The sequence below is a fragment of the Macrosteles quadrilineatus genome, unplaced genomic scaffold (assembly GCF_028750875.1).
Source record: "Macrosteles quadrilineatus isolate MER2022 unplaced genomic scaffold, UCM_ALF_1.0 Scaffold_6__1_contigs__length_79288215, whole genome shotgun sequence".
Classification (NCBI taxonomy): Eukaryota; Metazoa; Arthropoda; class Insecta; order Hemiptera; family Cicadellidae; genus Macrosteles; species Macrosteles quadrilineatus.
The window spans coordinates 74,972,500-75,000,329 of NW_026542599.1; the positions used below are offsets into that span (position 1 = coordinate 74,972,500).

The window sequence follows — 27,830 nt, forward strand, 5'->3', positions numbered from 1 at the left end:
GTCGGGATTCTCCAACGGGGAAGCTCTAGTAGAATCATAGGTATTTTTGACAAAAGAAAACAACAAAAACCAGGATGTCAAAATTCCAGCTAGGGTTTAATTACATTAGGTACATCTTAATTAATTACCTTAATTACCACTGCGTCGCCGATGACCAGATGATCTGGATAGGCTGTGTCAATTCATGTCTAGGCTATCTTGGATTGCGGATGGCTCCTCTCCAAGGTTCCCTCATAAATTCGTCTGTGTCAAATAGGGGGTCCACCAGGAGTCTCTCCCTTACCAATCTTTTAAACTGGGCATTGTTCGCCTGCTTTACTTCAATTGGGAGTCTATTGAAAAGTCTCACTGCCATAACTGGGAAGCTGTTCAGTGACTTAGCCAGTCTGCATCTTGGCACATCCAGATCGATAGCTCCTCTAGTGTTGTGCTGATGTACTGCACCACGCTGTATAAAGTCACCAATGTTCTCCTTAACGTAGCAGACGGAGTCAAGTACATATTGACTAAAGATGGTAAGAATGTTAAGAGAGGAGAACAGAGGCTTACTGTGGTCTCGGCGGCCAGCCGAAGTCAAAAGCCTCACTGCTTTCTTCTGGAGCCGCAGAATCTTCTGACTCTTTGGTCATCAATGCCATTGTAATTCCTTTTATTTTCAAGGGGTTTTGTCTGTATATTTTATCTCATGTGCTTTATGTGTTATTAGATGCTAAGAGAAATCGTCATAGATTTTTACTGTGATGTGATGCATGATTAAAATTGATAAAAGGTATTATAAAAATTGCCCAATTGTTTTCCTCCAATGAAGCAACACTGCCCAAACTTCTTCCACATAGTGTAGACAAATATTTGATTTTAACCCTCCGAGTGTCACTCGTCGAAAAATCGACGCACGACACACTTTGTGTAGTGTCACGCGTCGATTTTTCGACGCGCGAACATCGTTTACGGCGAAGGCTCTATGACTGACTGAATCGGATTGAACTGGATTGAGTTAGGTATCGTTCTTCTCGTTATATTCTAAGCTTTCTCCAGAGGTCTGTCTCAGCGCTGTATGTTCTCCGAGCCGATCGTAATTGTAGCAGACAGCTGACGTGCGTATTTGTAAATAGCTAGGTTACCCTCGGACCGATGACTGATGTGTTTTATTACGTTTATCATTGTTTTAGTGTTAAAAATCAAAAGTAGTGATATACGTGGTGCATTATAAGAAGATTTAAGTGATTTTGAAGGGCTGGTTGATGATCCTGAAGAAGTAGGTAGTGATATTGATGTAAATTATCAGCCAGATTCCTAGCTATGGTTAGGCTATGCATTCTTAGCTAAACGCTATGTACTGAAATCTGTTTTTTGCCCATAACTTATTTATTTGCAAATCTACTTCCTTATATTATTATATACTAGTGTACATGTTGCTCGAAATCGAGCAATTTCAAAGAAGTAAAGTAGTTATTGAAACCAAATAACTTAATTAAAAACTAATATAAACCATAATTTCCGACGAATTTAAGACTCAACTAATAGATTACGTGCCTAACAGTTCCATATAATGAACATTTCTTGTAAATATATTATAATTGTTCAAAAGCTGATCTGGGTTTTTAGTGCATTCTACAAATGTTTCACTTATAGCCGCATTAGGTTGTCCATGTTGATCTTCGTCAATGATAATGTAGTCGGCATGGTACCACATTGACTATACACATCTACGTACCACTCATTGTCGCCAGTACGTTTACAAATTTCAGTCATTTTTGTATAGCGATAACATTTTGTTTACATTACTTACGAGCTGCCTGATGCCTGATTCTCTGCATAAACTACCTGACACAATTTTATTTTCTTCAGTTGGAATTCATTTGGCTGGTTATTGTTATAACGTAAATTATATTTACCTGGAAAATGCAGAATTGAAAGGCCTAAAATGTTGTTCAAATGGTTTGTTGTTTCCCTTAAATGTGAATAATGCGAATTCTTCAATTAAAGTTTTATTAAGGTTTCTTTTTGGATGTAGTCATATTCTTTTTCAAATCACTTGACCTTTATGAAAACATATAGTTAATGTCCTTGCATTACCAGTTTAAATCAGCCTTAGAGGGTTTTCCTTTGCCAATTATCATAATGTTAAGTCCATGTTTCCTACAAAATAGTAGTACTATGGCTAACATTCTTGTTCATTGTTTGTGGGAATCTTCATTATTGTATGTTTTCTTCATTATATAGGCTAATAACGATAGTACTTACCTAAATTTTGTTTTCTCTATTTCTTCTACTTCGTGGCGTTCTATAACTTTCCTATGTTCGTGGTAAACAAATCGGTTCTTTCAATGATTGCTAAAGTATTACAGTACAATGTTAATTGTTCAGGTTTCTCGATTTTTTAAATAATTGTAATATGTACGAATTTAAATTAAAATAGTAAATTTAATTTTTAAAAAATCAGTAAATGTACCCAATGCGATTCATTAAGATAAGATAAGATAAGAATATATTTATTTCCAAAATTACAAATCAGAGATTACAATCGTGGCGTAAAACAAATGTACAAAGGAAAAAAATCCCCACAAAGACTGTGCATCTGCATGTGAATTGAAAAATAAATAACAGCAATTAAATTATACAGCTGATCAAAATGTAAACAATTATGTTCTTCATAAGGATAGTATGGAAACTTTCAAAGCCTTTGGGGCAGAGCCCAAGGGACTTTTTCAGAAATGTAAGGCCAGTTTGCAAATCTACGCGATACGCTCTTTCCAATGAGACGTCAATGGATAAAATCGGTTAAGAAATGGCGGAGGAGTTCAACCGACAAAGTTTCATGTAGCGTATTAATTATATAGATTTGTAATCCTCATAAAATTTAGAACAAAGTGGCTATTTTCAAATATTTATAGGCCTATAATTTATACAATTTCATTGAGCGCGAACTTATTTTTTTTTTTGAAAATTTTCCAAAATATTTTTTTTTACCTAAAAAATTTTTTTGAAACAAATGTTCCTTATGTTTTATGTATAATATTGAAGCCCATGATTTTCCAAACAATATGGTATATAGAACAGTAGAATTAACATTGTTTTAAGCTTCTCAGATCGGTTTTAATAAAACCTTGCAAATGCGCCAAAAATAGGCGGACATTAAGGCCTAAACACTCGGAGGGTTAGGTTGGCAACACTTAATTTTTTTTCAGGACTCCATGTCAAGTGTAAGGACACAGGCAGTGTATGCGCTCTATCGTCTGCAATCCCCAGGGGATCCCAACTGCGAAATCATCAATGGTATTTATTGAACTAGGTCTAGCCTACTTATAATAAAACCACAACAATCCCATACTGCATTAATCAGAATAACATGTTCTATGTACAAATATAAATGCAGTATAAATGAAATAGGTACTCTAGGCGCTAACAGATTTGTTCACTTAACATACATTAGAGTGTAGTGTTTAAATTTAAACAAAAATTCTTGGAGAAAGATATAGGTAGGTCTATTGGACCACAGATTATCTTACGGTTAGAGCTATTCCTAATGATAGATGATGTGGTGAGTACAACATAATATTTTCAATTACTTTGCTTTTCTTGTCACTTTCTACGTATTGATTGGAGGTCTCTGTTTTCCAATTTCAAATACCAATTAACTACACCCAGGGTACTTTGTGACAAAAAACCGTCAAATACCGTCCAGTTTCAAAAAAAGAGTTGTAGGCCTAAGGATGAAGATTTAAATTTAATAATCAATTGCCAAACATATTTTGATCTTAATGTAATTGTGCTGTTTACCATCATTTGTCTGCTATTTCACTGCATTTGTCTATGCTTGTTATTTAACAGTCTTTGTCTGTCCTATCTCACAGTTTTTGTCTTTGTTTTTCCACAGCCTTTGTGTTCCACATGACGCACGATCCCTGCCACGAGGTACGGCGTGCAGTGGTGCAGAAGATCGCTGTCAACAAGATGACATTGGCCCATGTCCTCACGAGGATGAACGACGTCAAAGACACAGTCCGCAAGGAGGCTTACATCGTCATCGGCAGATTTGTCATCCGCCAGTTCACCATCAAGCAGCGACAGTTGATATTGGAAAACGGACTCGGAGATAGATCAGGTTAGCATGACAGCGAACAAGGTCATTCTATAACTACAACATCAATTCAATATTAAAGTTCACTTTTTTATACAATAAATCAGCCTAGTAAAACAGATTTAAATGTAGAAGATCATTGGCAAAGAGTACTAAAGAAATGTTATAAGAAACAACATCTGTTCAAAACCAATCAGCAAGTTTGCTTTAAAAGTTTCAAATTATATTTTGAAATGATTTTACTAATGTCTTAAAGCAGAGCATATTTGAAGGGATTTCCACTGGGCGACAGTACCGGGCGGTCTGAAGGGAATACCCCCTATCAAAAAGGGGGGTCCAACTTAAAGAAATACTTAAACATAATTTTTGAAACTTTCATTGGACGTTATTAAAAATTAAAAAAAATAAACCCTTTTCAGAGCTGATCCGAGACTATGTGAAAACAAGCCTCATTCCAAGCTGGTTGAAGTATTTCAACCATAACTATCAAGAATTCTTGGAATGCATCCATGTTGAAAAAATTGTCGATACATCTATGAAACTGTTGAAAGCAGTTTTTGGGTGAGTTAATTGAATGTTTCATTCACCATTTTAGTATTTAAGGTCGGTAATTTTGTCTGTGAGGTTGAAAGTTTTTTTGTAGGTGAAAGTTTAATTTTGATGTGTGTCTGGTGTTGTGTTGCTGTAGGTCTGTAAGGAAGTAATCGCCTGAAGAATGGTTTGACAGACTTGAAGTGATATTTGCGTTTTGTCACAGGAAACAACATGAAGTGATACTTGAAGCCAAAGCTAAAGAGATGCACATTATCAACCAGAAGATCGCGTATCACAAACTTACGATGGTGACGGTGGTGTTCTGGAGAGCCTTGGTGGAGTTCTGCAAACCAACAGACGAGAGTGACAAGTGGGAACGTGTGTTCCAGGTGATCCTACCAGATCTCACACCGTTTTGTCAGTATATCAGGGGGTAAGTAGATTTGTACCCCACGTAGTGATGTAAAATACCTGGGTATTTAAAACTCGGGGTAAATACCCTGGGTATTTACCCGGGTAAATACCCATAATCCAGAAATACCCGGGTATTTTGGGTATTTATGAAATCGATTGAAATTAATTCATATTTACCCCTAAATATTGTTGTTATCATTACATGATAAATTAGGATAGTCTATAACACCTTTTACAGTAACTTGAAGCTTTGCTAGTACCTTTTATTGAATGATTTAGCACTTTTTTGTTATGAAATCAAGACAACACCTCATCAGAGAAATAGTGAACCTAAACCTACTTCTACTGTTATTAAATTATGATAGTTAAAATTTGTATTGTGTAAATGGCTTGGAAGGCTAGACAGACCCAAAGCCTGATTTATATAGGCAGAATGGCAGAATACTGAAAGTACAGTAGACTCCGTCTCATCCGGACTCCTTGGGACCGAGGCTAGTCCGGATAACGGGTTTTCCGGTTAAACCGATGTCCTCAAAAATTTTTTGTATCACAAGTTTATGAAATTAGTTTTTTTTATACCATTGATACCAACAAAAGATCTAGAACAAAAATATTATTAAATCCTGCCATCCTACAGTTTGAATTTTAATTATTTTCTTAAGTTGTTTACACATAGGCCACTACTAGGTTAAATTTTCCTGTTATTCTAAATAATAACTATTACTTTTTTTACTTTACAAATTATTTTTCTTCACTTTTAATCAAATAAATTCATCTATCATTGAAAAAAAAAATTATAAGTAGTCAGGACCAGTGCAACCATGCGACCAGGGTATTTATGCTTTATGCTCAGACCTGGGTATTTATGGCGATTATACCGAGAAGTAAAATACTAGTAGTGTCCATATGAAATTTTGTTTAACACATTTTATTATCATTTTACTATCCTTACAGGGTAATAATTGCAAAAAAACATCTCAATCTTCTCTAACTTGAATACAAATTATAAATACCCAGTTTTTGGGTATTTACCCGGGCCTGGGGTAAATACCCAGGTAAATACCCAATTTATATTTACCTACCCACTGGGTATTTACCCAGTGGATTTTATCCCAGTTTTTGTTGTAGTAACATCGTTTGTTGGTAGTAAAACAGAGTCATGACATGACACTTTTTCACGCAAATTTGTTTGGACACAAAAACGGGGCGATGTCTACTTGTACCGGCGTCTAGTTGTACCTGCTGCATTTTGGTGACAGGCGTCTAGTTGTACCTCGTCCAAAGCTGTAGGTACAACTTGATGATGGTGCGGACGTCTATTTGTACCTACGTCTAGTTGTCTCTACGTCTAGTTGTACCTCTTAAAAATATGCAGGTACAACTAGTCGGGTACGCCACCGTCTACTTGTACCTCATACGTCTGCGTCTATTTGTACCTACGACTAGTTGTACCTACGACTACTTGTACCTACAACTAGTTGTACCTACGCCTACTTGTTCCTACGTCTAGTTGTACCTACGGCTAGTTGTACCTACGGCTAGTTGTATCTCCCCTTCAACTTGTCACCAGTTTAAGGGATTTATTTCATTTCTTTAAAAATCTTACAATCTTACAATACAATACATGACAAATAAGTTTATTTCACACTTAACTACTAACTTTTCTCAAAAACACATCTTAATTACCTTCTACGCAAACGTAATGAAAGCTCACTATTGAAATACTATTGCAAAAATAACCCAGGTATGACTTTTTTGCACGCGCTTATTAGTTCTTAGTAAAACTAATCTTGGTTTAGTTGCAGACTACATAGCCAGTGTACACAAACCTAGCTCAGTATCAACTTTAGTTTATATAGTTTAACTAGCTTCTCTAGTTTGTTTGAAATGGAAAAAATTCCAATCACATGTATTATTTACAGTGTGTGTTAAATAGAGAAGTCTGTACATTGCATATTGTTAATCGAGTTTTCAACTACTGGACCTCAACTTCATTGTACACTTCATTGTTCATTGTTCACTGGGAAATCCATTGTAAACCAAAAGAAATGCACACTAATCAATGCAAATACTTTAAGGTTACCGGTATGTGAAAAAATATCTAAAGGAATCAGCAAAAATAGTAATACATAAATGCTAGGCAGCGGTCTATTGCAATTCATTAAGGATATACTGCTTGTATATTTAATAATATAATATAAATGTTTTAATTAAATAAGCGATTTTCGGTACTAGGACTGGAAAAATTTAATTACAACTATAGCTGCCATTTCGACCCAGGACAGCAATGAGTAGCTTTCAGCCTCCAATTAACGTCTGTAAAACTACTAATACATCGTAGTGCGGTGAAAAATATTTGCCAATCATACTCAATTGACTCGGAACACTGCAGTTTCTGATTTAATTAAGGGTATTATTAAAAAGTACTCAATCAGTAATCAATTAAACAGGGTAACGAATTGAAGGATAGATACAACTAGACTATAAGGACGCAAAATACGCGTAGGTACAACTAGACGTGGGTACAACTAGACTTAGGGACCACTAGTCGTAGGGACCACTAGTCGTAGGGACAACTGGTCGCATCCGTACAAGCTAGGTGATACTCCTTGTCGGTGGGATACACATCTTGTTGTACCTACATCCACTTGTACCTACGTCTAGTTGTACCTCCTAAAAATCTGCAGGTAAAACTAGTCGGGTGTGCCACCGTCTACTTGTACCTACGTCTACATACATAGGTACGTCTTGTACCTAGGCCTCGAGGTACAAGTAGACGTAGGTACAACTAGACGGCGGGACAACGAGACGCGGTCCCCACAAAAACAAAACACGGATGATGATAACAAAAAGTGTGTGAAATGTTTCTTGATTGTGTTTTACTAATATTTCAACCTGTGTAAAAACTGTTTATAAACTCAAATGTATTATTGTTTCAGGTATTATTTCCCGCAAACCCCGGTTGAGGAAATATCTTCAAATCGATCTTCTATGGAATCTGCATCCGGAGGGACAGCCAACAATGACACGAACAGGGAAGGAGAAAACACAGATGTTACAACCAATGTTAACAGCTCAAGCACAGAGGAAAATAAAGAGAGCCCAGCGCAAAATGAGGGAAATACAACAGCTGATAAGAAAAAGCCCAAAAATCCTCACACTCCAGATGAAAATGTTTTGGTCCATTTGCTCGAGATGTGCCGAGTGTTTGATTTGTCGGACGAAATGGGAAGGTTGGTATTGATTTAATCTGCAGATTTTTCGAACATGGGCCCTAATAAAAAATAATTTTTCACATTAAAGAGAGGTAGGTGAAAGGGTTTATTGTAATACATACATGCATGTTGATACTATGCCTCTTAATCTTCTATTCTTTCACAGTTCCTCTTTTTCCACCCTCTGCCATATCGCGCCTCTATTCTGGTTGAATAATGTAGCATTTTAGGTTTGAGTTTAAAACTATAATCTGTGTGAAACCTTAGCTGTTGATTGTTACAACCATAATGTTCCCTAATGTTGTATGCCCTTCCAGTCTTTAGGAGTACATTTTGTTCCACAGCCCAACTTCAAGCTACAAAATACTGCTCAGGTTGTAAAAAGTTCAAATAAATCACCCAGTTTAGGGTATTCGTAAAACTACTTCCTAAGGGTTCTGTTACGCTCAGTCTGTTCAAGTCACTGAATCCTTCAACTTGGTGCTACTTTAATGAGAGTAATGCTGCATACTCTATCTGGGATTAGGGAACACCTAACTCGACTGATTTAAGGTAGACCTGTAGTGGGGAAAAATTATGTTTCTTAATTAGGTCCTGAGATATAGGCTGCCTTTAAGACCTGTGTAACCAGGTCTAACCACTAAGGCGGTGGTTTGGCAATTTTAGCCAAAGCCTCAGATGCTCAGTTATGTAAAGAAAGATGCTCAGTTTTCATAATATAAGAGATCTGAGTTGTAACAAGTTGTTTGAATGCTTTAGCTTAGTTTTGAAACTTTGCCTACAGTGTGTATGCATTTTGTTACACAGAACAAGTCTCAAACAGTTGTGTAAAGATCTACTAGAGAGCACCTCAGTGACGTTGGTCAGTGTACCTACATTGTCTCGTCTGCTAGATCACATAGTCCCCTCTGCTACAGTGTGTATACATTGTGTTACAGGACAAGTCTCAAACAGTTGTGTAAAGATCTGCTAGAGAGCACCTCAGTGACGTTGGTCAGTGTACCTACATTGTCTCGTCTGCTAGATCACATAGTCCCCTCTGCTACAGTGTGTATACATTGTGTTACAGGACAAGTCTCAAACAGTTGTGTAAAGATCTACTAGAGAGCACCTCAGTGACGTTGGTCAGTGTACCTACATTGTCTCGTCTGCTAGATCACATAGTCCCCTCTGCTACAGTGTGTATACATTGTGTTACAGGACAAGTCTCAAACAGTTGTGTAAAGATCTACTAGAGAGCACCTCAGTGACGTTGGTCAGTGTACCTACATTGTCTCGTCTGCTAGATCACATAGTCCCCTCTGCTACAGTGTGTATACATTGTGTTACAGGACAAGTCTCAAACAGTTGTGTAAAGATCTACTAGAGAGCACCTCAGTGACATTGGTCAGTGTACCTACATTGTCTCGTCTGCTAGATCACATAGTCCCCTCTGCTACAGTGTGTATACATTGTGTTACAGAATAAGTCTCAAACAGTTGTGTAAAGATCTACTAGAGAGCACCTCAGTGACGTTGGTCAGTGTACCTACATTGTCTCGTCTGCTAGATCACATAGTCCCCTCTGCTACAGTGTGTATACATTGTGTTACAGGACAAGTCTCAAACAGTTGTGTAAAGATCTACTAGAGAGCACCTCAGTGACATTGGTCAGTGTACCTACATTGTCTCGTCTGCTAGATCACATAGTCCCCTCTGCTACAGTGTGTATACATTGTGTTACAGGACAAGTCTCAAACAGTTGTGTAAAGATCTACTAGAGAGCACCTCAGTGACATTGGTCAGTGTACCTACATTGTCTCGTCTGCTAGATCACATAGTCCCCTCTGCTACAGTGTGTATACATTGTGTTACAGGACAAGTCTCAAACAGTTGTGTCAAGTCTCAAACAGTTGTGTAAAGATCTGCTAGAGAGCACCTCAGTGACGTTGGTCAGTGTACCTACATTGTCTCGTCTGCTAGATCACATAGTCCCCTCTGCTACAGTGTGTATACATTGTGTTACAGGACAAGTCTCAAACAGTTGTGTAAAGATCTACTAAGGAGCACCTCAGTGACGTTGGTCAGTGTACCTACATTGTCTCGTCTGCTAGATCACATAGTCCCCTCTGCTACAGTGTGTATACATTGTGTTACAGGACAAGTCTCAAACAGTTGTGTAAAGATCTACTAGAGAGCACCTCAGTGACATTGGTCAGTGTACCTACATTGTCTCGTCTGCTAGATCACATAGTCCCCTCTCCTACAGTGTGTATACATTGTGTTACAGGACAAGTCTCAAACAGTTGTGTAAAGATCTACTAGAGAGCACCTCAGTGACATTGGTCAGTGTACCTACATTGTCTCGTCTGCTAGATCACATAGTCCCCTCTGCTACAGTGTGTATACATTGTGTTACAGGACAAGTCTCAAACAGTTGTGTAAAGATCTACTAGAGAGCACCTCAGTGACATTGGTCAGTGTACCTACATTGTCTCGTCTGCTAGATCACATAGTCCCCTCTGCTACAGTGTGTATACATTGTGTTACAGGACAAGTCTCAAACAGTTGTGTAAAGATCTACTAGAGAGCACCTCAGTGACATTGGTCAGTGTACCTACATTGTCTCGTCTGCTAGATCACATAGTCCCCTCTGCTACAGTGTGTATACATTGTGTTACAGGACAAGTCTCAAACAGTTGTGTAAAGATCTGCTAGAGAGCACCTCAGAGACGTTGGTCAGTGTACCTACATTGTCTCGTCTGCTAGATCACATAGTCCCCTCTGCTACAGTGTGTATACATTGTGTTACAGGACAAGTCTCAAACAGTTGTGTAAAGATCTGCTAGAGAGCACCTCAGTGACGTTGGTCAGTGTACCTACATTGTCTCGTCTGCTAGATCACATAGTCCCCTCTGCTACAGTGTGTATACATTGTGTTACAGGACAAGTCTCAAACAGTTGTGTAAAGATCTACTAGAGAGCACCTCAGTGACGTTGGTCAGTGTACCTACATTGTCTCGTCTGCTAGATCACATAGTCCCCTCTGCTACAGTGTGTATACATTGTGTTACAGGACAAGTCTCAAACAGTTGTGTAAAGATCTACTAGAGAGCACCTCAGTGACGTTGGTCAGTGTACCTACATTGTCTCGTCTGCTAGATCACATAGTCCCCTCTGCTACAGTGTGTATACATTGTGTTACAGGACAAATCTCAAACAGTTGTGTAAAGATCTACTAGAGAGCACCTCAGTGACATTGGTCAGTGTACCTACATTGTCTCGTCTGCTGGATCACATAGTCCCCTCTGCTACAGTGTGTATACATTGTGTTACAGGACAAGTCTCAAACAGTTGTGTAAAGATCTACTAGAGAGCACCTCAGTGACGCTGGTCAGTGTACCTACATTGTCTCGTCTGCTAGATCACATAGTCCCCTCTGCTACAGTGTGTATACATTGTGTTACAGGACAAGTCTCAAACAGTTGTGTAAAGATCTACTAGAGAGCACCTCAGTGACATTGGTCAGTGTACCTACATTGTCTCGTCTGCTAGATCACATAGTCCCCTCTGCTACAGTGTGTATACATTGTGTTACAGGACAAGTCTCAAACAGTTGTGTAAAGATCTGCTAGAGAGCACCTCAGTGACATTGGTCAGTGTACCTACATTGTCTCGTCTGCTAGATCACATAGTCCCCTCTGCTACAGTGTGTATACATTGTGTTACAGGACAAGTCTCAAACAGTTGTGTAAAGATCTACTAGAGAGCACCTCAGTGACATTGGTCAGTGTACCTACATTGTCTCGTCTGCTAGATCACATAGTCCCCTCTGCTACAGTGTGTATACATTGTGTTACAGGACAAGTCTCAAATAGTTGTGTAAAGATCTACTAGAGAGCACCTCAGTGACGCTGGTCAGTGTACCTACATTGTCTCGTCTGCTAGATCACATAGTCCCCTCTGCTACAGTGTGTATACATTATGTTACAGGACAAGTCTCAAACAGTTGTGTAAAGATCTACTAGAGAGCACCTCAGTGACGTTGGTCAGTGTACCTACATTGTCTCGTCTGCTAGATCACATAGTCCCCTCTGCTACAGTGTGTATACATTGTGTTACAGGACAAGTCTCAAACAGTTGTGTAAAGATCTACTAGAGAGCACCTCAGTGACGTTGGTCAGTGTACCTACATTGTCTCGTCTGCTGGATCACATAGTCCCCTCTGCTACAGTGTGTATACATTGTGTTACAGGACAAGTCTCAAACAGTTGTGTAAAGATCTGCTAGAGAGCACCTCAGTGACGTTGGTCAGTGTACCTACATTGTCTCGTCTGCTAGATCACATAGTCCCCTCTGCTACAGTGTGTATACATTGTGTTACAGGACAAATCTCAAACAGTTGTGTAAAGATCTACTAGAGAGCACCTCAGTGACATTGGTCAGTGTACCTACATTGTCTCGTCTGCTGGATCACATAGTCCCCTCTGCTACAGTGTGTATACATTGTGTTACAGGACAAGTCTCAAACAGTTGTGTAAAGATCTACTAGAGAGCACCTCAGTGACATTGGTCAGTGTACCTACATTGTCTCGTCTGCTGGATCACATAGTCCCCTCTGCTACATTGTGTATACATTGTGTTACAGGACAAGTCTCAAACAGTTGTGTAAAGATCTGCTAGAGAGCACCTCAGTGACTTTGGTCAGTGTACCTACATTGTCTCGTCTGCTAGATCACATAGTCCCCTCTGCTACAGTGTGTATACATTGTGTTACAGGACAAGTCTCAAACAGTTGTGTTAAGATCTACTAGAGAGCACCTCAGTGACATTGGTCAGTGTACCTACATTGTCTCGTCTGCTGGATCACATAGTCCCCTCTGCTACAGTGTGTATACATTGTGTTACAGGACAAGTCTCAAACAGTTGTGTAAAGATCTGCTAGAGAGCACCTCAGTGACGTTGGTCAGTGTACCTACATTGTCTCGTCTGCTAGATCACATAGTCCCCTCTGCTACAGTGTGTATACATTGTGTTACAGGACAAGTCTCAAACAGTTGTGTAAAGATATACTAGAGAGCACCTCGGTGACATTGGTCAGTGTACCTACATTGTCTCGTCTGCTGGATCACATAGTCCCCTCTGCTACAGTGTGTATACATTGTGTTACAGGACAAGTCTCAAACAGTTGTGTAAAGATATACTAGAGAGCACCTCGGTGACATTGGTCAGTGTACCTACATTGTCTCGTCTGCTAGATCACATAGTCCCCTCTGCTACAGTGTGTATACATTGTGTTACAGGACAAGTCTCAAACAGTTGTGTAAAGATCTACTAGAGAGCACCTCAGTGACATTGGTCAGTGTACCTACATTGTCTCGTCTGCTGGATCACATAGTCCCCTCTGCTACAGTGTGTATACATTGTGTTACAGGACAAGTCTCAAACAGTTGTGTAAAGATCTACTAGAGAGCACCTCAGTGACGCTGGTCAGTGTACCTACATTGTCTCGTCTGCTAGATCACATAGTCCCCTCTGCTACAGTGTGTATACATTGTGTTACAGGACAAGTCTCAAACAGTTGTGTAAAGATCTACTAGAGAGCACCTCAGTGACATTGGTCAGTGTACCTACATTGTCTCGTCTGCTAGATCACATAGTCCCCTCTGCTACAGTGTGTATACATTGTGTTACAGGACAAGTCTCAAACAGTTGTGTAAAGATCTACTAGAGAGCACCTCAGTGACGCTGGTCAGTGTACCTACATTGTCTCGTCTGCTAGATCACATAGTCCCCTCTGCTACAGTGTGTATACATTGTGTTACAGGAGAAGTCACAAACAGTTGTGTAAAGATCTACTAGAGAGCACCTCAGTGACATTGGTCAGTGTACCTACATTGTCTCGTCTGCTAGATCACATAGTCCCCTCTCCTACAGTGTGTATACATTGTGTTACAGAATAAGTCTCAAACAGTTGTGTAAAGATCTACTAGAGAGCACCTCAGTGACGTTGGTCAGTGTACCTACATTGTCTCGTCTGCTAAATCACATAGTCCCCTCTCCTACAGTGTGTATACATTGTGTTACAGAATAAGTCTCAAACAGTTGTGTAAAGATATACTAGAGAGCACCTCAGTGACATTGGTCAGTGTACCTACATTGTCTCGTCTGCTAGATCACATAGTCCCCTCTGCTACAGTGTGTATACATTGTGTTACAGGAGAAGTCTCAAACAGTTGTGTAAAGATCTACTAGAGAGCACCTCAGTGACATTGGTCAGTGTACCTACATTGTCTCGTCTGCTAGATCACATAGTCCCCTCTGCTACAGTGTGTATACATTGTGTTACAGGACAAGTCTCAAACAGTTGTGTAAAGATCTACTAGAGAGCACCTCAGTGACATTGGTCAGTGTACCTACATTGTCTCGTCTGCTAGATCACATAGTCCCCTCTCCTACAGTGTGTATACATTGTGTTACAGAACAAGTCTCAAACAGCTGTGTAAAGATCTACTAGAGAGCACCTCAGTGACGTTGGTCAGTGTACCTACATTGTCTCGTCTGCTAGATCACATAGTCCCCTCTCCTACCGCTAAGCTGAGTGCTATTGCTGAGATCATTACAGAGCTTAGAGAGCCACTGATGGCCTGTAATGCATCTGTATACGTTCCTGATCTTATTTTGATAGAGGCCGAGGAGAAGGTAATTTTTTCAGTTTATCTTGTCTGTTGTCGTTCATCTATATAGCCTAAGTGTTTTTTCCTTCTTTCAGTTTATGTTCACCTGTCATTTATTTAATAGACATTTTCAGGAAGTAGATACTGAATCGGTACATTAAAATGTATGTTTTCACACAAGTTAGATGTTACAATAATGAAAAAAAAACACAAAAAACAGCTATTAATTTATTTAGTATTTCTGCTAAGCCTGGAAACTTTAAACATTTTTTGTAAATTCCATTTTCAGAATATGTTCTTATATTAGGACAAAGTGTCTAATGTCATGTTGTGTGACCTTTTATCGATTCATCACCAGGATTCCTTTGAAATATAATAACAAAAGAGTTAATTTTATAGGTAAATGTCTACCGACTTCCTGAACAATTTTGTAATTTCTTTTAAATTAAATTAGTATAGATTATTTTATGTGGATTATAATAGGGTTCCTGACAATTATAACATTACATCAACAAATTCATAATCTATATTGATGATAAATACTGTTTAAAGTCTCTTATCTACAATCTCTTACAGAAAAGCGAACTTGAGGACAGGATCAATGAACTGAAGAGCGAAATGGAAATCGCCGAAGAACTGGGAGATGTCGAGAGAATGGAAGAGATAAAAGGAACAATCAAAGGTCTACAAGAGGAGTTGAAAATACTAAACACAGTAACTCCTCATGAGGTAGGGGAAGAGTTTGGTTATTGTCTGCAAGTTTTGAATTGAAATCTATAATATTAAAACGTAACAGGGGTTTTTTATTTCACGATTCTGAATCAACCACTTGACGGATTTTCATGATTTTTGTGTTGAAAGAAAGATAATTTAAAGATAAACTAGGGAATGTCGAAGCCATGATTTTAGTTTAGGGTCCCAGTTTTTTAGAAATTGAAGTTTTAATTTTTTTAAAGCCTAGCAGCCGACGCTAACATTTTGAATAGTGATGGGCGGATCCAAGAAAATGTCGGTTCCGGATCTTCGGATCCGGATCCAGATACACACTGTCATAAGGGCGGGTTAAAAAAAAAACGTAATTAACAGAATGCCAATTTAAATCATACTTTTATTATTTTTTATCACGAAGCATCGGGTGAGATTAAAATACTAACGGGATATTTTTGAGACGAAATTATAGGCCGTTAGCTTATCATCCGGGTACAAAACTAATACCCCCGCCGCAGCAAACCTGCAGACTAAGCGAATTTCCATTTGACTGATTGGATTTACACTGAAATGTCTACTTAAAAATATAACATTTATTCTTGATTTAAATAGAATAAGTTTAACAAGTACTTAGGTTTGCTGCATCAGGGAGGGTAAAACTGATTTTTTTTGTAAAATGTGAATAGTTAGTAAGAAATAAAAACATTTTCCAAATTTGATCAAAATATGTTCACAAACAAGCAAACTACAACAGTTTACTTATTCTCCATAAGAATAACATGGGAATTTTAAATTTACAATTTTTTGGAATTTTCTCCGTAACCATTAGGCGCATAATAACGCTTCAATATACTAAATTATTTGTTTTTTTAAGCTCTACAAAATGGTTTGGAAAGAAATTGCTAAATTTTATGTTTTTTGGGTCAAAAATTAGAAAAACCTATTTTTACCCCATAAAACCCCCCGTAAACCCCCGTTCCCATGGTCCGATCATGCTGGATTGCGAACTCGTTCGAATAAACGTACTTTTACACGTTTGTACCAATTTTCATCAAAATCGGATCATTTTTGCTCGAGTTATCGTGCTGACGGACACATATATATATATATATATAAATATATAAATATATAAATATATATATATATATGAATTTGAACGGATGGTGTTTTTGGCCTCTAGGGACCTCAAAACGAAAAAAAAAATCGGTCCCGCGTCCAGGTCTTACCATGAGTACTACGGTAATAGCTTATTCCCTATATGGGAAATTCGCTAAAAACTAGAGGTGTGAAGTTATCCGAAAAATGGGTCGGATTCAGTTCGGAAAGATACACGCCATTGCCATATATGATATTTATTTGTATAAAGAGACAAACACTGAAACATGGCCTTGCCATATAAGTTATTTGCACCAGTTATTTGCATCAAGAGACAAATACTGAGTCATGGCCTTGCCATATAAGTTATTTGCATCAAAAGACAAACACTGAGTCATGGCCTTGCCATATAAGTTATTTGCATCAAAAGACAAACACTGAGACATGGCCTTGCCATATAAGTTGTTTGCATCAAGAGACAAACACTCGGGGGAAAAACGGTCTTGTACATGGATACAGACAGCTTTGTGTTAGTAAAAAAATCAGGAAAAAATCGGGGTTGTACAGTGATACAGACATATTTGTGTTGGTAAAAAATCGGGGTTGTACAGTGATACAGACAGCTTTTTTTCTTAGTAAAAAATCGGGGTTGTACAGTGATACAGACAGCTTTTTGTGTTAGTAGAAAATCGGGGTTGTACAGTGATACAGACAGCTTTGTGTTAGTAAAAAAAATTGGTGTACAGTGATACAGACAGCTTTGTGTTGGTAAAAAATCGGGGTTGTACAGTGATACAGACAGCTTTTTGTGTTAGTAGAAAATCGGGGTTGTACAGTGATACAGACAGCTTTGTGTTAGTACAAAAATCGGTGTTGTACAGTGATACAGACAGCTTTGTGTTTGTTTAGTAAACAAATCGGTGTTGTACAGTGATACAGACAGCTTTGTGCTAGTAAAAACATTCGGGGTTGTACAGTGATACAGACAGCTTTGTGTTGGTAAAAAATCGGGGTTGTACAGTGATACAGACAGCTTTTTGTGTTAGTATAAAATCGGTGTTGTACAGTGATACAGACAGCTTTGTGTTGGTAAAAACTCGGGGTTGCACAGTGATACAGACAGCTTTTTTTCTTAGTAAAAAATCGGGGTTGTACAGTGATACAGACAGCTTTTTGTGTTAGTAGAAAATCGGGGTTGTACAGTGATACAGACAGCTTTGTGTTAGTAAAAAAAATTGGTGTACAGTGATACAGACAGCTTTGTGTTGGTAAAAAATCGGGGTTGTACAGTGATACAGACAGCTTTTTGTGTTAGTAGAAAATCGGGGTTGTACAGTGATACAGACAGCTTTGTGTTAGTAAAAAATTCGGTGTTGTACAGTGATACAGACAGCTTTGTGTTTGTTTAGTAAACAAATCGGTGTTGTACAGTGATACAGACAGCTTTGTGCTAGTAAAAACATTCGGGGTTGTACAGTGATACAGACAGCTTTGTGTTGGTAAAAACTCGGGGTTGCACAGTGATACAGACAGCTTTTTGTCTTAGTAAAAAATCGGGGTTGTACAGTGATACAGACAGCTTTGTGTTGGTAAAAACTCGGGGTTGCACAGTGATACAGACAGCTTTTTGTCTTAGTAAAAAATCGGGGTTGTACAGTGATACAGACAGCTTTTTGTGTTAGTAGAAAATCGGGGTTGTACAGTGATACAGACAGCTTTGTGTTAGTAAAAAAATCGGTGTTGTACAGTGATACAGACAGCTTTGTGTTTGTTTAGTAAACAAATCGGGTTTGTACAGTGATACAGACAGCTTTGTGTTTGTTTAGTAAACAAATCGGGTTTGTACAGTGATACAGACAGCTTTGTGCTAGTAAAAACATTCGGGGTTGTAGAGTGATACAGACAGCTTTGTGTTAGTAAAAAAATCGGTGTTGTACAGTGATACAGACAGCTTTGTGTTGGTAAAAAAATCTGGGTTGTACAGTGATACAGACAGCTTTGTGTTAGGAAAAAATCGGGAAAAAATTTGAAAGAAACGGATCCATCAAAACCGGATTCAGCCCAAGATCCGGAATTTTTTGGATCCGATCCGGTGCCGGTTCTAGCTCGGATCTGGCGGATCCGGTAGTCCGATATCCGGATCCGACCATCACTAATTTTGAACTAGCTTTTGGTGTGATATAATTTGCTTAACAGCTGTAAACATTCAGCGTTTTAGACACAAATTTAGCATTTGGATGAAAATGAAACGACATGCGTAGAATTGACTTATTTATACTATGTGTAATGCTATAATCATTGATACGTCCATTTATTCGGTAAGAGGATGAGAGTTTATTTAAATATACATAGTAAAATACTAGATGTTCTCATTTATTTTTTGAGCAGTCAATTAAAACACAATTAAAACAAACACAACATGAACATAAAAACTACGTACACACAAACATTTAAATAGTGCTAAATGTTTATCTATACGTATGGTACAAACTGGTTTTTGTCAGCAACAAAGCTTTATAATACGATACATAAATGCACTGTTTCATCCATAATTTGTTTGGAACACACCTTGATTGGGGGAGTGCCAGGATTGCAACAAGCCAATTGGTTCTAGTCGTTTTTACAAAATCGTTTAATGCTGTAAGATAAAATAACTTTTTGTATTTTGTTACTTTCCAGCCTGGAAGAAACATCAACAATGATCCAGAAACTCTGAAAAAGTGTTTGACCATCCTTGTTGAGATCATGAAGCAAGGAAAGATCAGGAAGTTGGATCCAACTCTGCTCAGCTTGATGCAGAACTTCATAGTACCAACTCTAAACCTCAGGGTAAGAGAAGTTGTTCAGCTAAAAGTTTAACTATTTTAGAAATTTTGTTGTCGCTTTTACACCTTAATTACTGATACTAAACACAAATCATCTGCCACTTATCCCATGTTTTTGGTATCATACAAAGATTACATTTGAGAATTTTGTGATGAATAGGATGAACAGCAGACTTAAAATCCTACTAATGAACATAGGGTGGCAAAGAATGAAATATGAGGTAAATAACTCGAAGGACCAGAACTAAGGGGACAACAGCGTTACTAGCAGCATCATGGCATCGGGAGTCCTAGACCGATGGCTTCTTTCTTGAAAACTATTGTAAATGCATCACACCCAAGTTCATGGATGAGATCAGATTATTTTGCTGAAGTTTTTTAGACTATCGACTCCAAATTCTTTCTTTAGGTAGTCTTGTAAGAAAACCTAATTAAATTACCCGAGCTGCTGTGATCGTAAAATGTCACAGCCTCCTGATTAAGACAACCAATTTATATTGCTGTAAATACTTCTTACTGGTTATAAAACGTTAAGACTCAAAAAGTCAGGAAAATGGTTTTACCATGAGGTATTTTGGCTATAATTCTAAATATTACAATTTTTTCCCTTAATTTTTTTGTTTTATACTAGGGCTTGAATTTTCCCACACAAGGGTTCTGCGTCACATTTAATATCCGTCTTTTCTTTTTCAAAAGGTTTACAGATTTACAATTGTTTTAGTGGTAGTGTGGAACAATTTAATAGGTGGTTCACATTTTTAAAGTTTTGGGCAGTGTTTAAAACGTTGAAAAGTTGTAATCTTATAATTGAAATCTTGTGTGTGCTTGTTGTGTTGACATTATTAAGGGCTAATTCCTACCCGATTTAAATGGTTGTAATTACATAATCTAAGATGATGTATCAATTCAATTATCAATTATTTAAGATGGGGACGCCACTATGTGCGTATTTTAACCCAAATATGAGTGAAGGATGAGTGTGGGATGAGTGGCGCGATCTTGTAGTCTTGTTAGTGACTAAGGCCGTCATGTTCCTTAGACACAGCTGTTAATTAATAGCCCAAACAGCTAATGGCAACTAAGGGACCTACAGTTTAGAGTGGAATCCGAACCACATTCTTTCCTTGGTAGTTAACGAATTGGTCTAATCATCAGGATAGTAGTGCGAACGTTAATCCACACCAGAGAGTATCGCATCCACAGTGCATGCCTATAAATATCCACAATTCGTGACCTCCTAGTAGCTGGATTATGTTATTACTTGTAATAATTACAATGTAATTACAACCATTAGCATGGCGGTTTGAGAGATTACAGAGATATTTTACCAACGGTCGGTAAACATTAACGTAAAAGTCAGTAGTTATTTATGGCACAAAACTGAACCCAGTTGTCTTTGATTTTTCAATTATTTAACAGCTTTGCTTAACAGCATGGCCACAGACTGGGAATCCCAGGAAAACTGGGAATTAATCGTGAATTTGTGTATCGGGAAATATGAAAAAATGTTTTTCCAGGAGTTTTGTGGCCTGCTTAAGAATCAGCTGATTTTAGCCAGTAAGAAAGCTACTACACAATGTTAACTTCATCTTTTAAACTCTGCTTAAATTTTGTCGTGTTTTGATAGAAAATTCATCAATGTACCATTTATTCATTATCACTAATGTGTCATTCTTCTAATTTTTTTAACTGACCTTTAATTGTTTATTATCTTGTTGCCAGACCTGGTCTCCTTATATTCATTTTATCCGGGCGAGAGAGGAACGTTTACGTGAGGTAATTTCAAAAAAATTATATTTATTCGTCTTTCGTTTGAAAAAAAAATCTATTTTTCTTAAATTCTAACTAAAATTTTAACAGAGATATTGTGTGTTTCTATTCTGCTTTAAATGGCTTTAAAATATTTGTTCTTTGCTTTACATTAGTACTTCCATGGTATATAATCGTTGTCTATTTTATACTTGTCAGTTTTATCGTAGGGATCTACAAAGACGTGTATTAGTGATGTGTTGAAGCAAAATCTCAAAGTCAAAGAAAAAATCAATTTCATATTTCATTTAAAAAATTAATCAGCTATTCAAGAATTTAATCTCATATTTTTAAATACCCACCCTGGGCCTGTGCTATCACAATATATTTGATCCTTTAAGTCAGTTAACATAAAATTAAATTTGAATTTAAGGGTGTTCAATTTCTTAAGATTTCAGAATCTTGGGCGGAGGGGGATTTTAATAATTTATGGGTTTTTGGTCAGGAAGCTTATGATTACGACTGGTGGAAAATGTTTACAAATGTGACTGTGATTGTTGAAGATGATCACGGATGTTGCAGTGATTGTGGATGATATTGACATTGCTACAGTTCTGTCTGACCTTAGCAGTTTTTCAAATGAATAAGTTTCAGAATTGGTTAAAATTGAAGTAAAAAATATTGAGAATTTATTTCACAGTAGATTGTAGTCTGTATTATGTAATTTATACAAATTTTTCTCAGATCCAAGATTTGGGCCAATATTTTTTGGGATTTGTATATGAAATCACTGTGTGTTACTTTGAAGTTTCAATTACTGTTATTTTTATTTTAATATCTGTAGTTTATGATTAATGTACTTTTGACTTAGTCATTTAACTACACCTAATGCTAACTCTCCTAATTCATTCGCTTTCATTAGGATTCCATTCACTTAACTTTGGAAAATTTCAAATTTAAATGTGTTTTTTTTTCTCTCACTGTTGACTACATGGTGCCTTATTGTGTTCATCGTCATAGTTATTTTTTTTTACTAGTTACATTAAAACAATGGTTTTGTTTCAATGGTTCATCTAGTTTGTTCAGTGGTTATAAATGTTCCAATTTCTTTGTCAGGAGTTTGTCACGTTGAACATTCTGGAGCTGTCCAACATATTCTTATACTTTTATGTTTACACAATTTCAATCAAATGAACCATTGACCAATTACTTTAGATTCAATTTAAATTTGATTCAAACTGTAGTTTAAATAGTTAAAAACAACAGATTTTCTCTCAAGTATACAACAGATGGATTGGCTAATTATTTGCTATCCCATCTATAATATTAAAACGAAAGTGTGTTTTTTTATTTCACGATTCTGAATCAACCACTCGACGGATTTTCATGATTTTTGTGTTGAAAGAAAGATAATTTTGAGAACTAGGGAATGTCGAAGCCATAATTTTAGTTTAGGGTCCCAGTTTTTTAGAAATTAAGTTTTAATTTTTAAAAAGTCTAGCAGCCGACGCTAAGATTCTAAACTAGCTTTTGGCATAAAATAATTTGCTTAACATAACAGCTGTAAACATTCAGCTTTTGTGTCACAAATTCAGCATTTGGATAAAAATGTAAAGACATACTTAGGGTTGACTTATTTATACTATGTGTAATGCTAATCATTGATACGTTCAATTCTTCTGTAGAGGATGGCAGATTAATTAAATATACATAGTAAAATACTAGGATATTCAAATTATTTTTTAAAGCAATCTTTGTAATCTTTGATTTGTTTTAGAGCAATATAATTTGTTTTAACTAACAGCTGGTTAAATATAAACTATGGAACTATGAGGTTATTTTATTTTTGTCATTGATTATAGGAAATAAGTAAGACCACAGTTTAAAACAATATTAATTAAACCACAGTACAAATCGAGGCTCTGTACACGAGTCTTAATAAAAAAGGATAAATGCAAATTATTTTACTGCTCCACTTTTCAAGGAAAGATTAGAAAAATAACAATGTTTACATGTTTTAATTCTTCATGGTAGCTTTTTGTTTACAATTAATGTTCGTCTGCTTTAACTTTGTATGGATTAGGCCCGGAAATATTGATGTCATAAAAAGAAGATCAAGAATAATCAGGAATCACGATTTTAAATTACCATTACAACCTCAGCCGGGTTTTATACAAAGATAAACAGATGGATGACATAGATTGAACACAACGTCAACATTGACCTAGGATACTGCAATTAGACAAACCATCCTTACATAAAATCGTGTTCAGTTGTGGTTACATTGGGGGCACCTATATCAGCGCCCCCAAACGTGAAAATAATATCACTTTTATTTCAACTATGAATATATTTTAGTTTAAATTAACTAATATAGGAAATTAAGATGTACATTTATTCAATGAGGGTGTGTAATTATCAAGGATAGAACTGAAAACGGTATGGATAATAAACATTGACACTTACGTCATTTAGCTTTACTAGCGTGTTTACTTTTTATATTCCTGCTACATGTGACCAGTTCTTATTTTCAAATGAATGTTATTTGAACCAAACAGATGTTTCAAAACAAACTGTTATTGTTTTTACTTTTCTTTGTTTACGCTTATTTATTTAGCAATTAATGCAGTGAAATTGATATAAAGGATAGGTGTGACGATTAGTTTTGATGTTAGGACACCAAAGTTAAATTATGTGTACTGTGAATTTTATCGGATACTATCGTTTTATTTTAGGTCGTTTCTATTCAGACCTACTGGAAATTGTGTATAGTAGTTGTATTGTGGTGATAATAATTATGGAAGAGGCAGATATGCTATGAAAGGTGGTATCGTTGACTAGATCTATACACTTCTCAATTTTGACTATTACTCCCTCTACAATAGGCTACTTATAATCAGTGTGCGTCTGTGCGAATCGGCTGCAAATCTCACTTCAACGCTTTTCACATCGTAAAAATTGCAGAATTGCTGTTTTATTTTAAAATTAACGGATTTAAAATGCATATCGTTTAGGCCTATGATGGAATAAAAACATATTTGGTCACACAACATTTGTTTACAAGATGATTTTTTACATTAAAACTGCAAGAAACTTTGTCTTTATATGTGTAAACTAGCTGATCTGAATTGTACACGGTTTTAACTGACTACTGAATTCCCGTACGTAGGACGGGCTAACATCTCGTCTTTATGAAAATGATTCTATTTCTTTCTAATAATAAAGGTTAACTTATAAATTTATCACTAATTAAATTAAATAATTTCGCCAATCAAACTTTACATAACTATAATCTTGCAGTGTTTCGCATGCTAGAAGATGAATTTCAATAAGTATGTCTATTTACATTTTTAGTAAATTAAAAGTGAGGGTAGTTACGTTTTACAAACTATTTAAGTTTTGGTTTTATTTTTTGCAGATTGAGGGCGACGGCTCAACAGCTATCAAGAACTTGGCCATGGAAGTCCTAGCAACCTTCTGTATCCTGGACGTTGAACTTGCTAAAGAACACTTCTTCATGTTTTGTTTCAATGTGAGTCTTCCTAGTATAAGGGGAAAGTATTTTTGTGTCAAAGTTTCAGAGGTTGAATTTTGCGTGTAATAATATTCATTTTTGCCCCCCTGATGCCCAAAATAAGGGTTTTCAAAGTTATGTCTGTGTGGATGTATACAGAGCTTAATTCGGTACCTGTGGTGCTATTTTGATTAAATTTGGTATGTGGGTAGGCATACTAAATCGTTTTACCTCCAACATTTTTTATTTTTATAAAATTTGGATTTTTTAATAGTGATTTTCTTTGCCCTCTTAAAAACCCCATAAAATAGTTGAAATTATGATTCTCACAGAAACTGCTTGAACTATTTTGACTGACTTTTAGTATCTCATAGTACTTTTAACCCTGAACAAAATGGCAAAACCACAACAAAATAAGTAGGATGGTCAATTTTACTGGGAAGCTAATGGTAGAAAGTATGTGCCAGTTTATTGATACTGTTTATTTTCAAACATTAAAATATAATCGTTACAGTGAATTGTTAAATATCTAATTTTGGCCTTCAAGCAGAAAAATGCAAAAAAAACTTAAAAATCTCTGAACCACAATAAATTGGATGTAGAAAATAACCTGTCTTAATACATCACATAGAAGAACACAATTACTGTAATTAGTGGTGCATGAAGTATTCATGGAAAAATGTATATGGATAATGGAGTTCTGTAAAAGGAGTAACAGGCTATAAAGATTTTACTATTTTCTACAATCACTATAATGTTTTATTGTGTTAACATTTTTCTGTTTACTTTGATTTGCAGATTGCTACAGACTCCATGTCAGTGACGGCCCTCAAATCTGTATTTGATCTGCTGCATGTTCACGGCCTCAATACGTTCAACATCACAGATCCAGACGAGGGTGAGTATCTTGACATTTGGCAACTTTGTAAAATCAGTTGGACATATTTTAATCGTAAAACCTCTCAATAAACAACCATTTTAAAATTTGTGTGAGACCGTGCATGGCTCTGTACTTCTCCGACGTGTAGCTGCACAACAATGTAAAAAAATTAAAAATATAAAAAACTCACAAAAGTTTAAGTATTTTAGTTGTTTGTTAATTGAATTTTACTTTTAAATTTCTGTTGGAGTAGTCAAATAATTTCCTAAGAGTCTATCCTTAGTTTTATTGGAATCACTAGGTGTTAAAATATTTAAGGTAGAACATTTTAAATAACTACTAGTTTGTATTGGTAATTTGAAATCTTATACTTTGTGCAAAGATAGTCCTATCTGTCACTAGTTATGTACTAAGTAGCCTACATAAGTATTGTATAACCTTAAACCTGCTTAGGCTCTAGGCACATACCTGAGCCTAATTGTCTTAATTACAGCAGTAAGCTCGTAACACATCTTTGTAGCTGAGTGAAATGTTTTACTAAAAATAGGTTTTACCTTTCGACAACAGCTCAATCAGTCCATCATCAGACATCTTCAGCTGAAGCAGCGTTGTCGCAGTAGAAACACATAACACGGACACATTTTACAATTACGAAAATACAAACATTAAATTAACAGGCCTGTTACACACATGGTACTGAATGACATGATCTGAATTGGATGCTGACTGAAAATATTTTATCTCAACAGTCCAATGTTTTTTTGGGGATGGATAGACAGACGGATTGTTATAATGACATTGATTATTATTTTAATGTGTTCCCATAGTTCATTGTTAATAGAGTTAAATGTTGTAAATAGTTTGTTTGATTTTCACAGCCAATACAGCGGAAAACGTAGAAGAAGAAACGCCAAAGAAGCCCAATCTGATCAATCTCCTTTTTTCTCTGCTTACTAGTGAGGTAGGATTTACATTATATTCAGGACAGAATATTTGAATTTGGCATTTGTAAGATTTAGTTTCTAGATAAACAATGCACAATTTCCTCAAACTCATCATTGTAAAGATTTGATTTTATGACCATATGCCAAGTAGAAGAAAAAAATTAATAATCATTTTACAGATTTTGCAGGGAGATTCTTTGTATATAGGGAAAATTAATGACGCATACTTTTTACTTTATCCCCCTATACAATATACATATCATATAGAGAATGACACGGTTTTTGTCAATATTTTCAGGTTTGAGTTTTGGATGGAAATAGCCACTTTGGCTCCCTGAACCCAAAACAGACTTTTTTAAAAAAGTGATGTCTGTGTGTGTGAATGTGTATAGAGTTACACACCACACCTGTGGTCCAAATTTGATGAAATTTGGTATGCCGCTAATCTATATTATCTACAGGAGTTTTTCATTTTTAGCATTTTTGGTTTTAATGGTGATTTTCCCATAAAATCCATAAAATAATACTTTATTTCAATTATTAAAATAAATGGCCCGAATAATTTGGATAAAAATTTGTTACATTATGATAATTTTAAATCTAAACGTATTCAAGGTATGGTAGCGATGAATACGATCGATACCCGTTAAATATAAAAACTATATAACGATAAAAAGTTTTACTATAAAAACGTTCAACCTGGTTGTATGCACTGACATATTGTGAGTCCTCTTGGGTAAAAATATTCCCGAACAGTGAACCTGCCTAAATTTTAAATTTTAGAGGAAATTTAGATAGCTGTGTATTACATTAAACGTTTTGTGTTTCAGTCGAAAGATATGAGAAGAACTGCTGTCGTAGGACTTTGTAAACTACTCTTCTTTGGCCGAATCAAGTCAGCTGAACTGGTTTCAAAACTGATACTGCTGTGGTACAACCCAGAAGTGGGTAAGTGTTCAACACTAACAACTTTTTATACTGGTGAAACAACCAAAAGAAACATTGTCACCATCAGTGTTGACATGTCATGTGGGGTAAATTGAATAAGACTGGTATTAAAATTTGGTGTAGAATTTGTGCCTCAATCTATATATAAAGCTCCAATACCACTGCCTCATTCATTCATTCATTTATTCATTCACTCGCTCATCACAAAATCTCAGAAACGATAAGACTTACGAACCTGAAACTTGGCAGGCATCTTCCTTTTGGGTAG

At 36.4% G+C, this 27,830-nt stretch overlaps 1 protein-coding gene across 2 annotated transcripts in view; it reads left to right on the forward strand.

Annotated features, from left to right (window-relative positions):
- Window positions 1-27,830, forward strand: part of LOC128996993 (condensin complex subunit 3) — a 39,352-nt gene that overhangs the window by 5,000 nt on the left and 6,522 nt on the right. The window contains exons 4-16 of one of the 2 annotated variants that reach the window (XM_054422564.1): window positions 3,189-3,276; window positions 3,878-4,105; window positions 4,501-4,642; window positions 4,839-5,048; window positions 7,969-8,262; window positions 14,705-14,924; window positions 15,476-15,628; window positions 19,382-19,531; window positions 21,250-21,303; window positions 24,695-24,808; window positions 25,589-25,688; window positions 26,549-26,631; window positions 27,445-27,562. In XM_054422564.1, the coding sequence (XP_054278539.1) occupies window positions 3,189-3,276; window positions 3,878-4,105; window positions 4,501-4,642; window positions 4,839-5,048; window positions 7,969-8,262; window positions 14,705-14,924; window positions 15,476-15,628; window positions 19,382-19,531; window positions 21,250-21,303; window positions 24,695-24,808; window positions 25,589-25,688; window positions 26,549-26,631; window positions 27,445-27,562 (1,954 nt within the window). The remainder of the gene's footprint in view (window positions 1-3,188; window positions 3,277-3,877; window positions 4,106-4,500; window positions 4,643-4,838; window positions 5,049-7,968; window positions 8,263-14,704; window positions 14,925-15,475; window positions 15,629-19,381; window positions 19,532-21,249; window positions 21,304-24,694; window positions 24,809-25,588; window positions 25,689-26,548; window positions 26,632-27,444; window positions 27,563-27,830) is intronic. The other variant, XM_054422565.1, reaches the window with a different exon arrangement.